General features: G+C 35.8%; 1 protein-coding gene across 12 annotated transcripts in view; it reads right to left on the bottom strand.

Moving 5' to 3' along the window:
- DMD (dystrophin) overlaps positions 1-13,728 on the bottom strand; it is a 1,043,904-nt gene that overhangs the window by 266,131 nt on the left and 764,045 nt on the right. For all 12 annotated transcript variants that reach the window (XM_063182212.1, XM_063182260.1, XM_063182196.1 and 9 more), the window contains one exon: positions 3,276-3,487. In XM_063182212.1, coding sequence (XP_063038282.1) covers positions 3,276-3,487 — 212 coding nt within the window. The remainder of the gene's footprint in view (positions 1-3,275; positions 3,488-13,728) is intronic.

Genomic DNA, 13,728 nt, shown 5'->3' with positions numbered 1-13,728 from the left:
TTTTTAATTTTTTTTTTCCTCTTTCAAACAGAAGCTCAGTATCCTATTAAGAAAAGGCTAGTTTTACACTAGCTTGTGTTCTGATGACGTGCTGATGCAAGGATTTGAGGTGTGATTGTGTACTATTTATACACCTATAACCTTCAGCCTGCTGAGTTAACCATCTGCAGTCATCACTTAAAGAATAATAAAAACCAGGGCTTAGTGGGTAAAGACTCTCGTTGGCCACATTGCCATATTGTGGTTCCCCACACCTAACACCAGTTTAGTACTCCAATACCAAATAAATAAAAAAACAGAATGAAAAAAATGCTGCAATTCTCAGCAAATTAATCTGAATTAATTTCTGATTCAAATTAATAATATTTTTAATTATTAGCTATTTAATTTATTATATTTAATTATTAGCTATGACTGGTTTCTTTTATCTTTTAAATGACAGAAATAAAATTTTAAAATTATTTTAAAAACATTAATGGCCAAATACAAATAAGTCATAGATTTTTGTTTTATGCTGGCATTGTAAAAAAACAAAAATAATCAAGAGACTGTTCTTGCTGAATTTGCCATGTGCTCTTGTGTTAGGATGCCCCAACAAAAATGCATCAACACAAGCACTGACTAAAGTTCCCCCAAAGCAGAAGGAAACTTACACATTGATTCATCTGTCTTTAGGCAGACCTACAATGTTTAACAAGCAAATCAGAAGAAAGCTTTGTGACTACTTTCTCACACCAAGCTGTGTTGAGATACAAAGCTGACAAAATTAATGTCTGAAGAATTTATTAAGTCTTGCACTGACCTCTCTCTTTCCCTCAAAGCAAATGAATAGAAATTGCAGCTTCCTCTTCATCAGTGTAACAGCAAGGCAAAATACAGCCTACTTACTCTACATCTTCAGGGGACAAAATCAAAATATATGTGTTTGTCACAGAAGCCTGAAAAGTATTTATTTTGAGAACTTGATGTATTTCTAGGTCCTTCAGTTTAGATAATACTGCACAGCAGAAACATAAAGCTGCTAACTAAAAAAAAAAAATTTCCATTTTCCTTAGACTTCATGACCCCTTATTTCAAGCATGAACATAACAGCTGATGCTGTCACACCTGAGAAAATTTGATGAAGGATTTGACACAATAGGAATTACTGGCAGACAAAGATAATTCCTCTAGGAAGGCTGCAACAGAAAAACCACAAAAAGGAGAGGGGGAAAAAAAATCCCCAACCCTCCTACTCCCCAGTCTCTAAGACAATGAATTTCTTCTAGACTTGAGGAAGAAAGGCTAGGCGAAACCAAATAAATGAAAGTTAACAACCCTGGAAGAGTAGAGCTTGTTGATGTCCATATCATCAGGAGGGCACAAATTCAGATGGACTAGCTGAGTCACTGAAATTAAAATTCTAGGTTAATGTCTGTAACTTGACACAACACATCCATCTCATTGGATGCAAACTTGTGGGAATGCTTGAGGATACAGACAGCCCAAGTGAGGTAAGAGGCAAAAGAAATGGCAGGTCTCCATTCCCATTCTCTGTTTAAACATGCCTTCTGTAAATAAGCACACTATTATTCTTTCTCTAGAACTCTGGGGGTGGCAGAAGGAGAAGAATGGCAGGTTCTTATTTCTCTCCGTGGCTAATGTTGACCCAAACAACCCCATAGTTTTTTTCATAAAGCATACACCCATCAATGGACCTCATCTCAACTTCATATACTCTTGCAAAAAAAGTGGACAAAAAATCCATTTCTAAAGCAACGTTTTCAATTACTTTCCTAGTTTAGTAATTTGTTTTTGAAACATAAGACACTCCAAAACTATGACATTAGACAGTGTTTGCACAGAACTGTTTTTTTGTTAATTGAGTCTTTGCAGAGCTGAGACATTGACTCTGTTGAAGTTTTTCCTTTTTTTTTAACAAATACTGGGCAGAAGCCAGGACTGTATCTCTGCAGGGAGACAGTGACAAATGGGAGCTCTCTGTGCTGAGTGACAGTACTACACATGATCTATAACTCTTTCCAATACATTAGTGAGTGATTGCCCTTGTTTACCATAATCTACCCTTCCCAAGCAATGACCCTTTTGGTACAATCTTAAATGAGATAACTTAACCTCAGCTCAGCCCTAAAACAATGGGCTGATGAACATTTTCATGCTTCTTATAGGCAAGCAAAAGAAAAAAAGATAGCAAGCAAAAACTCCAGCAGAGTTTGCATTTAATTCTAACTAACTGATGATGGAGATAACTGAACCAATCATGAAATTCTATATATATTTTCTCTGGCAGCAAAACCAGTCAATGAGGACCTTAACCCAAAAACACTTCACAGTAGTTCATTACCATTCAACTGTGTAAATAGGACTGCTCTAAGTACACAAACATTTACCAAAACTTGAATGGCAGGAGTTTTAAAAAAACCTACAAAAATCTGGTGGGCAGGAAAGGAGACTATATCACAAAATTCTTGGGAAACTCTTTTTCCATAGAGACAGGAGTCACCTTAAAAGGCTGATAAATTGGTTGATTTCAACCTTGGTTTTCCTCATTTAGAAAATGAGATATTATTAATCTTAAACAGCTGTTCTCAAAATTTATTCATGAAGAATGTCACCAAAGTATGACTGTTCCTATTACAAGAAACTTCAAAACTGATGCAACAGAATATTTTCTACCTGAGGTACAGCTCAGCTATGTAAGTTAACACATTGAAGCGCCATAATGTGGCGACATGTGTGCTAAAATCACAAACGCAGCCATTGCAGATTTTATTTTTTCAGTTAATAACCCAGTCAAGGTTGAAGTTGGTGAGATTATCTTGTGGCGAATCTAAAATGATTTGGTTTCCAAAAACACCCATTTAGTTTGCTATAGCTGGGTTTTTTCCCTGCTTTCTCAGCTACTTCCAGAAAACCTATACAGCTTCATTAGCAGTGCAGACAGCCATGGACAGCCATATCAATACTGCAGAATTTCCCAGACTGCAGTACCAGTGTTCTGAGGCTGCTGAACAGATGTGAAATACTTGTGCTAAACAGGTAGGTATTCCTCCTGTGAGATCAGCCAGCTATTTGTTATGACTGTTAAGTTAAGACCAATTTAATATTCAAGGAATATGCTACACATATTTTAGACTTTGCATGTCAATTTCTTTCTAATTTGCTGTGGAAGACTTTTTGCAATGTACACTGTGCACAGTCAGAGGACGACAGAGGACATTTTCTTTAACGACTTCATTAACCCAAATAGAAATATTTTAATAATCAGTAGTGACCTTAAGTTCTGTGTTCTGCTTTTTCAAAGCATCCACCGTGTAGGAAATTTCTTTCCATGACTCAAGCTTAGCTTTTGCTTGCTCAAGAACCTGCTCAGCTTCTTGTTTAGCTTCCAGCCACTGTGTTGAATCCTTCAGCATCTCTTGAAGCTGCTGTCTCCGGTTTTGGAGGTATCCATACACTTCATCCCACTGGCTCTGTATCTTATCAACTGGTGAAACACAAAGGAAAAACAAAAGCTGAATCACTTAAAAGTTTTTTCTTTTCTTCTTTTTTTTTTTAATTTTATTTTTTAAGGGGATGAAAAATGATATTAAAATCTTTCTAGAAACTGAACATATCAGGAAACTACTGTACTTTACACTGCAATTGAATAGAAGTTTAGTTAAAAAAAACCCACATAAGCTGTTCTGGGTCACACAGTAAGGCATTATGACACACAGCATGTTTTAATGCATATGCAGCAAAGAATGACAGGTTCATGCCTCAAAAACCCTTATGTAATAGGACCACAATTGAGAAAAAATGTTGCAATAATCCTTCATTCTTCACAAAAGAAGGATTTTCTGAAGAACAAGTCCTTTAGAGACTAGAGTAATATTAGTTAAATATTTATTGCAAGATATAATTAATGGCTGTACTTTCTTATTTCATTAAGGCAAATATTAGCAAACTGCAAAGGCTAAACAACTTGCTCGTATGATCATGGTAAATATAAAATAACAGTGAGCTTTATCCACTGTTTGAAAGAAAAGTGATTTCTGGAAACTTAATAATCACTAAGATCACTGATAAGCATTGGCTAGCATCCTGCACCAGGCTCATCCAGAGTAGCATGAAAATACCAATAGACAGAGTTGTCCAAGCAGGTGAAGCTTGACACAAGCAAAAAACCCAAACTCCAAAACCAGTAAAATATTTGCATTGCATGAAGGAATAAGCATTTCATTCACATATGTGAATATATATATATATATACACGCATATAGTTCCCAGAGCTTAGTCAGCACAAAAATATGTTCTCAGTATTTTCTTGAACATTTCTTCACTGCATTTCAAATTCACAGTCCTTCTAGGGAAGGGAACTGAGATTCCTAGAGTAACCAGATAGCAGTTGAAATTTTCATTGACTGGTTGTTCCAACACTGCATCTCTCACTGCAAGGCTGATTCCATAATGGTGCAGCCCAAAGGCCTGGATGAGAAATGCTCCAGCAGGGAAAAGAGACTTCTACTTATCAGTGCTTTTCCTTCTTCCAGAAGAAAGGATAAAGATCCTTCCATAGATTCAGCTGAGGTTTAGCAAGAGAGAGAAGAAAACCTTTCAGCATTCCCTGCTGAAGTCTGGGTAGAAGAACTGAGTAAGCACACATAGCAGCACTTTTAAGTGAAAGGAAAAGCAAAAGGAACTGAAGAAACAGAACTGGAGCACATAAAGCACCATCAGAACACAGCAAGGGTCGCCTAAGGCACAAATGCTTAAATTTAATCTGGAGAAAATTTAACTCCTCATTTTAGGAAGCTGTACACTCATGTCAAAAACAACTCATTTCTGTGCCCTCTCTGGGTGAGGATTTCTGATGTAAGCTTTAGAGTACACTTGAAACAAAAGAGGCTGTAGACTCCAGAAGGGGGGAATAACAAAAGTGAGCTGCTTGAGCAAAATCTCCCTGCTCTGGCTACAGCACGAGGCTCAAGGGCTGTGCTGGAGGCTTAGGGACAAATACTGCCCAAACACCTTCCACAGAGTCACTGGCAGCAGCTGCCACCTGTTTCTTGCAAATCATTCCTTTCCCCCTTTGTCTGAGACATTCATGTGTTCTGATTCCTGCAAAACAGGAGATTTTGGTACATTGCAGACAGAAGTACAACAGCTTGTTTGTGTCAGCTGCCCATGAAAAGGAAAACACAAACTACAAAAATCTTACCCATTTTTGTTTTATTACAAGTTTTCTTGTTGGTGTGGGTAGTTTGGGGGGCTTTTTTGTGGTTGTTTTTTTTTTTTTTTTGGCAGGGGTGAGATGATTAAGAAATGAATGAAAATCCTCTGCTTCAAAGGAAAGCTGGATCTACAGTTATATCAATTTTCATAAGAGTTGCTTTTAATAAGCAAAGCTGATATTTGTTATCAACTAAAATCAAAATATTTATAGGTGTATTGCTTCCATAATGTCTCATGAGGTTAGTATGTAAGTAAGATACTGTGCTTTTTGCAGCAAGACTGAGTTTCTCATCAGATACCACAGTCCTGGGATTCCACGATGACCAATTCTCCCACCCAAAAGGACAATGAAGCTGCATAATGAAAATTGCATTCAGGATATCCCAGGAGCCCATGTACACAAGTGACTATGAGTGCACAAGCTCCAAATCTATGAAAAACGTTTCCCGTTTCCCTGTGAAAATACTTGGCTTAGCTCCCTCTATAATTTTCTTTATGTATACATATGTACATATATATATATTTACTTTTGCTTTATTACAGACTGGAATTGAAGAGTTCAGGAAGTTAGTAGGTAATCTAAACAAAACAAAAGAAAAAAGCCCAAAGAATAAATGTTGTTTCTTTGCACTAGTGAATGACCAAATCCAATTAAACAAGTACTTCACTTGTGGTTAAACACACAATGATATCATAATTAATCTGGCTTTCCTAAGGTAAAGTATATCAAAAAGAGAAGTACTGTTTAGGATAAAATATGTATAAATAATTTATTAGAGAGGCTTTTATAACTATGACAATATTATTTAATTTAATGCAATGTAAAAATCCCTTCATTACTTTATATTTGCAAGTTCTAAATGATGCTCCCATTTGATCAACTTTTGAATAACAAAAACCACAAGGCTCTAAAACTGAAAATAAGACGTTCACCTCCAAAATGAAAACTACAGTGTAAATCTATGTCTCTTAAGGATGTATTTTGTTCATCTTCATTTTTAGAATGAAAGATGATGTATGCCACTTAGATTTATGCTAAACAAAAAAGTTAGAAAATGCAATTTGAGTGCTTATTGTGTTAAAACTGAGCCCAGGAACCCATGAACCCGTGAACCCTTTTACCTGCAGCTAGTGAGTTACTGACTGCAGATGAGAAGGGTCAGAGAATTGTTATTAAATCATGTTGGACAGTAGTAGACAACTTATAAATTGTGAACATCATAGATGGTTTGAGCAAGGATACCGGAACATTTAAAGGCTTTTTCTGACTAGGTACTACTGGGAATAGGTTTATTAATATATTTAAGCATGTTTGATAAGACAGCAGTGAGAAATCTCAGTCCAAAGTTCTTTCAGGCCAACACTCTGACCACAGCCCTTAGAAGGGCTATTTCTGCTGTCAAGACTTTATAAAATCCTTAAGGTCCACATGTGTATATACAGGACTGGGCTGGGTTTAGCTGGGGTAATTACATCTCTTTCCAGTGATTAATATGGGGCTGTGGTTTGGATTTGTGCTGAACACAGGGCTGATCATGCAGAGATGTTTTCGTTACTGCTGAGCAGGGCTTACACAGAGCCAAGGCCTTTTCTGCTTTTCCTGCAGCCACACTGGTGAGGAGACTGGTGTGGTTGGGAGGGGACAGAGCTGGGACAGGGGACCCAAACTGACCACAGGGATATCCCAGACCCTGGGACATCATGGATCAGTTCATAAAATGAGGGAAGAAGGAGCAAGGGGAGGATGTTTGGAGTGATGGGGTTTGTCTTCCCCAGTCACCATTACCTGTGATGGGGCCCTGCTCTCCTGGGATGGCTGAACACCTGCCCAGCCATGGGAAGCACTGAATTAATTCCTTGTTTTGCTTTGCTTGTGTGCATGGATTTTGCTTTCCCTATTAAAATGTCTTTATCTCAAAGTTTTCCAGCTTTGACCCTTCTGATTCTCTCCATGATTCTGATGTTGGGGTAGCGAGTGAGTGGCTGCCTGGGACTAATGGGTTCAGCATAGAGAAAATCAATTTCTCTCAAAGTTTTATCACCCTTACCTGGAATGAGAAAGACAGACCTAGAAATAAGAAGTTAGGTTCCAAACCCAGAAAAATAGAAGAACCAATGGCATATGAAGTAATTATTCCAGAAAAATGAAATTGCACGAGTTTTGGAGAACTAAAGAAAAAATATTATCACTTTTTCCTACCTTGAATTTAAGGCCTTCAATAGATAATATTCAGTAATTTAAAATATATATATAAAACAAAAGTGGACCAAAATCTATTGCAAAGATGAAAAAAGAATCTGAAAGTTAAGTAAGAACATTAAATATGACTAGAAAAAGTAATTTGTGCAAGAAAACAGTAATGTAACTGTTTTTACTGCACTCTCCTTTTTGATAGCATATTATTGAAATGAGACTGATCTTTATGTTTTACATGTCATTGCTCAACATATTGTGAATGGAAACACCTAGATAAACACAACAAACACGGCTCCATGTGTATTATTGAGATTACTGAAGCATAGGAATTTAAAATAATTAGCAACAGTGACAAAAGTAGTTTTTCCCCCATAGTTGAGTAGTTCCTGAAGCACCTCAGTTTACATTTTTCATTACAGCTAAGTCCTGTACCTTCTACGTTTCAAAGCCTAGTGTCTTATTTTTTAGTGTGGCACGTCCTTGTTCTATCCTATTTTTTTCCTTTCCTTCCTTGCCTTAAATTTGACAACAGTACAATGTCTTTATTGTAATAATCAGTATTAAACATTCAAGAAGATTTTTATTGATTGTAAAGGGGCAATCTGGAAAAATCAAGACAGAATTTTCTTTACAGCCTTAATGAAAAGAAATATTTTATTAATGCATGTAGCCACATGCATGACTAGTAATTAGTTTTACATGACTATAAAGCCACAAAAATATTTGACAAATCTAAACTGAGTGTTGGAAAGACAAAGTATATACAAGAGGTTATTTCCTGAAGTGAAAACCAATCCCCATCCATTTCCCAACCACAGTGCTCCAGCAGAAGTCCTCATTGTACTTCACCTACACAACTTTTGTGCTTGCTTACTGGAAGGTGTCCCAGCATGGCTCCTACCAATCCCAGTCCAACACTGAACCATCTTAGGGCATGGTGAGATTCTGACAGTATGCAATTTCAAGGTTGCTATTCAATTTCTTTCTTTCTACCCCTACTATTTCCTTGCTGATCAATAGTGATTATAGACTAAAATGGACAAAAGAAATTCTGCTGAACTGAATTACTATAAGCAACAACAAAGCAGAAAGCAGCATCTAAAGTAATCACACACAAGATAGGTATTCTTCAATCTTGTTATCATTAATTTCATATACCAAGGAAAGAATGCACTTAGTGAAGGAGCGTGAAGGAGACAGTGTCCTTAAAATTCAGTTTTATTTATTAGCAAAAATTTTGATAGTTTTTTTCATACATTACTCATTATAGGGAAACAAAAAAAAATTATTTGGTAAATAGATAGAACAAGAGAACACAGTCTCAAGCTGCGTCAAGGGAGATGCAAGCTAGAATTAAGAAGGAAGTATTTTACAGAAAGAGTGGTCAGATCCTGGAATCATCTACCCAGGGAGGTGGTGGAGTCATCATCCTTCGAAGAGTTCAAAAAAAGACTGGATGAGGCACTTGCTGCCATGATCTAGTTGAACTATTAGAACATGGGTTGGACTTGATGATCTTACAGGTCTCTTCCAGCCTAGAATTTCTGTGATTCTGTATTCCTGTGTGATTCTAAATGTTCATGCCATTTTATCAATATATCTTATTGACACATATAGCTTCAATAAGAAAATTTACTCTCTGCTGTTTATAATAGAACCAAAAAGGAAACAACAGAAAAGGAGTCTGAGAAGAAGCTATCAGTCACAGGAGAAATGATGCTCATATTACTAGAACACAGATATTCCATATTTATTCTATGTAAAGATGAAAAAAGTATTAATTCCATGCCTGTTTTTTAAGTCCATTGAATCTAGTAGACCTTCCAAGGAAGTGAATAAGTTTGTGAACAGCAACAGAATCTGTGAGGTAGAAACCCTCTACTTTCCTTGTCCAAAAAATTTACACAAACTACACTAATTTTGCACTGTAGGACACTTCTCAAAAGCATTATTGTCAATATATTGACATTTTCCTATAAAAAGAGCTTTTTCAGTCTATTTTCATAGATTTGAAGACTAAAGGAACTAATACAATCTGATCTGCTGCAAAATGTAAGTGGAGAACAGCAGAACAGTTATAGCCAGTATTAATCCGTTATCAAAGATGCTGATGCACTGATTTTCAGCTTGGAATAATTTTTTTCTTGAATTGCAGCCCTACATTATATTTTCTTTTGAATGTTCTGGATAGTTAATTGTTATACATTTCATTTTACTTCATTTGCTTTTTACTTATCTATGCATTTATCTATATTAAATTCAGTTTAGTTATACTTTTGCAGCTGTAAAACACTCCATTTTTTTCCAGTCCACAGAGTTTTAAGTAAGCAGATTTTATGAGAGGCATGATGGAGAATATAGAAAATATGGATCTAAACAGAAATATTCTAAGTTGCTACCCCTTTTTTACAGTGTTCTCTTTCTTCCACTAATCAATATAATCTCCCACATAATAGAGATAAACAAGTTGTGAGGGAAAAAAATAATGTTTTTATAGGGTTGTCAGATCATTCTGAAAGAATGCATTCATGCACTAAATGTAAGACTTTCTAATTTTTTTTTAGTTTTTCGCAGTTTTCTGTAAACAACACAAGTGGAATCACAGCTAAAATATGACTTAAACTTTGTCTTATCTTGTATTTCCTTTCATTGTATTATTGTGTTGTTCTAAGAAAATAAGTGAAACTTATTTTTAAACAGGAAAGGCTTTATTTAAAATTCTCCATTTGTCAATTATTTCTTGCTGTGAGTGCTCTATTTTCTGTTCTCCTGCCTTCCAGAAGAGGAGGTGTCTGACTTGAGTCTTATTTTTCAAAGAGGAATCACTTTGATAAAGCCCATCATACAGCATTCCTTGACAAAAGGATGCTGTTTGTGTTCCTAAGAACAATCTGAATCTGTGCAAGACCGGCCTAGGGAGAACATTTGGATGGTAGATGCAGAGTCAAGTGAGGATAAGTTTAAAACATTTCTTTTTTAATTGCTGAAGTACTTAGGGACTTACAGGGACAGTTTTCCCCTCAGCTGCTGCCTGTGTCATTCTGGATCTGGACAGGACACAGCACCCAGCAGAGAACAGCTGGAGCCAGCCTGCTCAGGTGCTGATTTATGCTTCAGCTGTCCTTCTTCTTTCCTTGGAGAGAAACATTTCTCTTGACCTTTTCCAATGGCTTATAAAAGTCATACTTCTTAAACAATGACCTTAAAATTTATGGCAAAAGCTTAACATACATATGGAAAATCATTAATAATTTGTCATATAGGATATTTTATGCATAAGTGGTCAATAAAGGGATGAGAGGATTTAGCCAATAAACCCCAAACAGGGGGGTGGCAACATAGGATATTGACCCCAATGTGAAATCTGCCATTTTTGCCAGTAAGATGTCAGATGTAGCTTTTATGCACCATTAATATATTAAGGTATTTATAGAAATATTAGTCCTTATCATAAAGTATCATAATACATAATTACAGATTTTTTTAAAAACCTATTTATACTGAAAATTAGGCAAAAGAGAAAGTATATATTCAAATTAAGCTGCATTTAAACAAGTGAATAAATAATACCTGGGAAAAAGGAACAAACTGCAATCTATATACTATTGTGCAATATTAGAGTTTCTATGAACAAACAAAAGATATTGCAAAGGAAACCAGGAAGAGGAAGCACTCAGACCCTTTAGCTGTCTTTTGGGGGTCATGAAGAGCAATGAAAATGCACCTGACACACCAAGGCAAGAAAGTCCAGAGGGAAAGAACATTACTTCCCCTGCCCTCTCAGAGCTTAAGAAGGACAGGCAATGAGAGATTTCAACAGATTTAGATGTGTTAGGGTTTTTTTTTAAACACACAGAGTCATAATCTTATTTTGTAGTTTGATACTTTTGGGGGGTAATTATTTCCAACTATTACAAGTCTGATGTAATTTTGTTTTGTTTCACTAGGGGAGAGCTTATTTTCTTTTATCTAAAAAACACTTCCACATGTTCAAACTAATGAAGGTCACTCTGTTCCTTTGGAAGTGCCAGATCAAACAGACTGAACTGAAAACTGTCAAGTGGTTTCTGCTAAGCACCAAGTGAATAATTCTTCAAGACTGTTAAGTATGCTTTATACCTTGCTATAGAGAGTGGGAGTTAGAGACCAGCCTAAACTGGTAGCACATCTAAAGAAATTATTTTCTTACACCAAGCAAGAAGTAACTTCCATGACTGATCACAGAGAAGGGCATGCAAGAGTTTGCAATTTGGAAAACAGGTCCCTCAGAAAGCATTCACCAGTTTCTCAACTTTTTACAGAAGTATTCATGTATATAACATTTATCACCTCTCAAATGAAGCCTTCATGATAATTTTTTCACTAAATGAGAAAAGGAACAGATCATGAGATGCACAATGTGGAAGCCCATTTGCTTTGCATTTTAAAATGTCATACAGTCTGTAAAAATCTGATGTGAGAAATCAACACTTACCCTAAAGAGATGAAGGATTCTTTAGGATTTAGTATCAAATAGGTAACAAATCAAAATGTAGTTTTGCTAGAAACCAACAAAACCAAATATATGTACTTGTATATACACAAAGTATTGACAAGGCAGATTAACAGATTGGAGAATGATCTTTTGATCATAATCTCTGCTGCCACCAGATCCTTAAGAGCAGGACATTCACGGAGATATAGATTGACAAAATTAAAATCCCACTACTCTGGCAGAGTCATCAGTGATTCTTCCACAACCCCAGAAGCAGGATGCATATGACATGCCCTTAGAAGTTAACTAAATTATCTTTTTCTACAGAAGCTCTCACCTTTGGATGATATAAAAACATAACTTCACTGTAACATTGTATTAACTGAAAAAAAACCAGAGAGTTTCCTTGCTACAATGATTTAATAATCTTTCAAAATGTTTGATTTATTCTCTTCCCTTTGTTGCATGTAGAAAATATGTACTGCATTATTGGATTTAGCTTTCTTAAATATTCATAATATAATTATGAAGACTTACATTAGATTTAGAAATGATACTTAGACTGATGGGAAGTACCCAAACTAAAGCCAAAGGATTAATACTAATCTGATTAGTAGATTCTGATTAGTAGATTAATCTAGATGAGTGAATATTAGGTAATCCAATTGTTTCTGTTTAAAATGTTTCGAAAAGTTTTCAAAGAAATGAATAGGAAAAAAGAATTAATTTCTGTATTTTTTCTTTCATTGCAAGTTATAATTAGAGGCAACTAAGTACTTTAGTATTTATCTTTGCCCAAATGTCTGTTTGTTTGGGTTTTTTTCTAGGATATTGGTTACTCAAGATATTAAAAGGAAAATAATTTATGGTTATGTATCTAATTTGTGTTCATGGATGATTGCTTTTGTAATAATCAACCTGTCTACAAAACATTTATTTCAGAAGAAATGTCTGTGCCTGTATTTAAAATGGGATATTAAATTAGTGATATTGTATTTTACTTTCGCTGAACATAATCAAGAATGCTATTAGCATTATTAAAGTACATCAGCTTTCATATACTAGTGCTTTCCTAAACTTACTGATGCAAAAACATAATGGTAGGTTGGGTAGTTTAAGTCCTGAAATGTGTGAAATTCATTACCTACCTAATGAGGCATATAGGCAGTGAAATTGTGAATTCTTAGTACCACATAACTTTGTGTAGCTATCATACATTCATATTTACACTGCATATTCCTAATGTCATCAGCCTACTACCTCCCACTGCGTTTGGGCTGAGACTTGCTTTCCAAATATATCTGCATTTGTTATTCTGTGCACTGATTTGCTTTGGCTTTGATTTAAGAGATCCAGCTCTAAGTGTAGGAGCAAGACTTTGGGAGATGTTGAGAGGATGAAAATAGCAAATTAAAATTGATGTAATAATTCAGCTATCAGGCTCCAAGATACTGAAGCAAAGTTTTGCAGACTGTTTATATTTCTATTTTTTTCCACCAAAAATCCCCCAAACAAGCACAGACTATTGTGGATCTTCTCCTGTGCCTCTTCTGACACTACCAAATCACTCCACCTCCACAGAACACAACTCTCACCAGGGTCAACTGGGAGACAACTCCAGAGCTCCACTACTACACAACAGTGACAGAAAATTGGGTGCAGGTAATGGCACTGAGCTTAGCTCAGTATCCAAAAAAAGCCATGCATACATCAGGAGGAAAAAAACAGTGTGCCAAATCAAAAACACACCAGCTTTGACTTTTATATTTCCTTTCAAAGCAAAGAAAACTTCCAAATGAGCAAGAACTTATTTGAAAGGGAAGAAATAATAGCACTTTGA

This window comes from Melospiza melodia, chromosome 2, assembly GCF_035770615.1.
Source record: "Melospiza melodia melodia isolate bMelMel2 chromosome 2, bMelMel2.pri, whole genome shotgun sequence".
NCBI lineage: Eukaryota > Metazoa > Chordata > Aves > Passeriformes > Passerellidae > Melospiza > Melospiza melodia.
The sequence above is the reverse complement of the archived record's forward strand: the minus strand, read 5'-3'. Positions and strand labels throughout refer to the sequence as shown.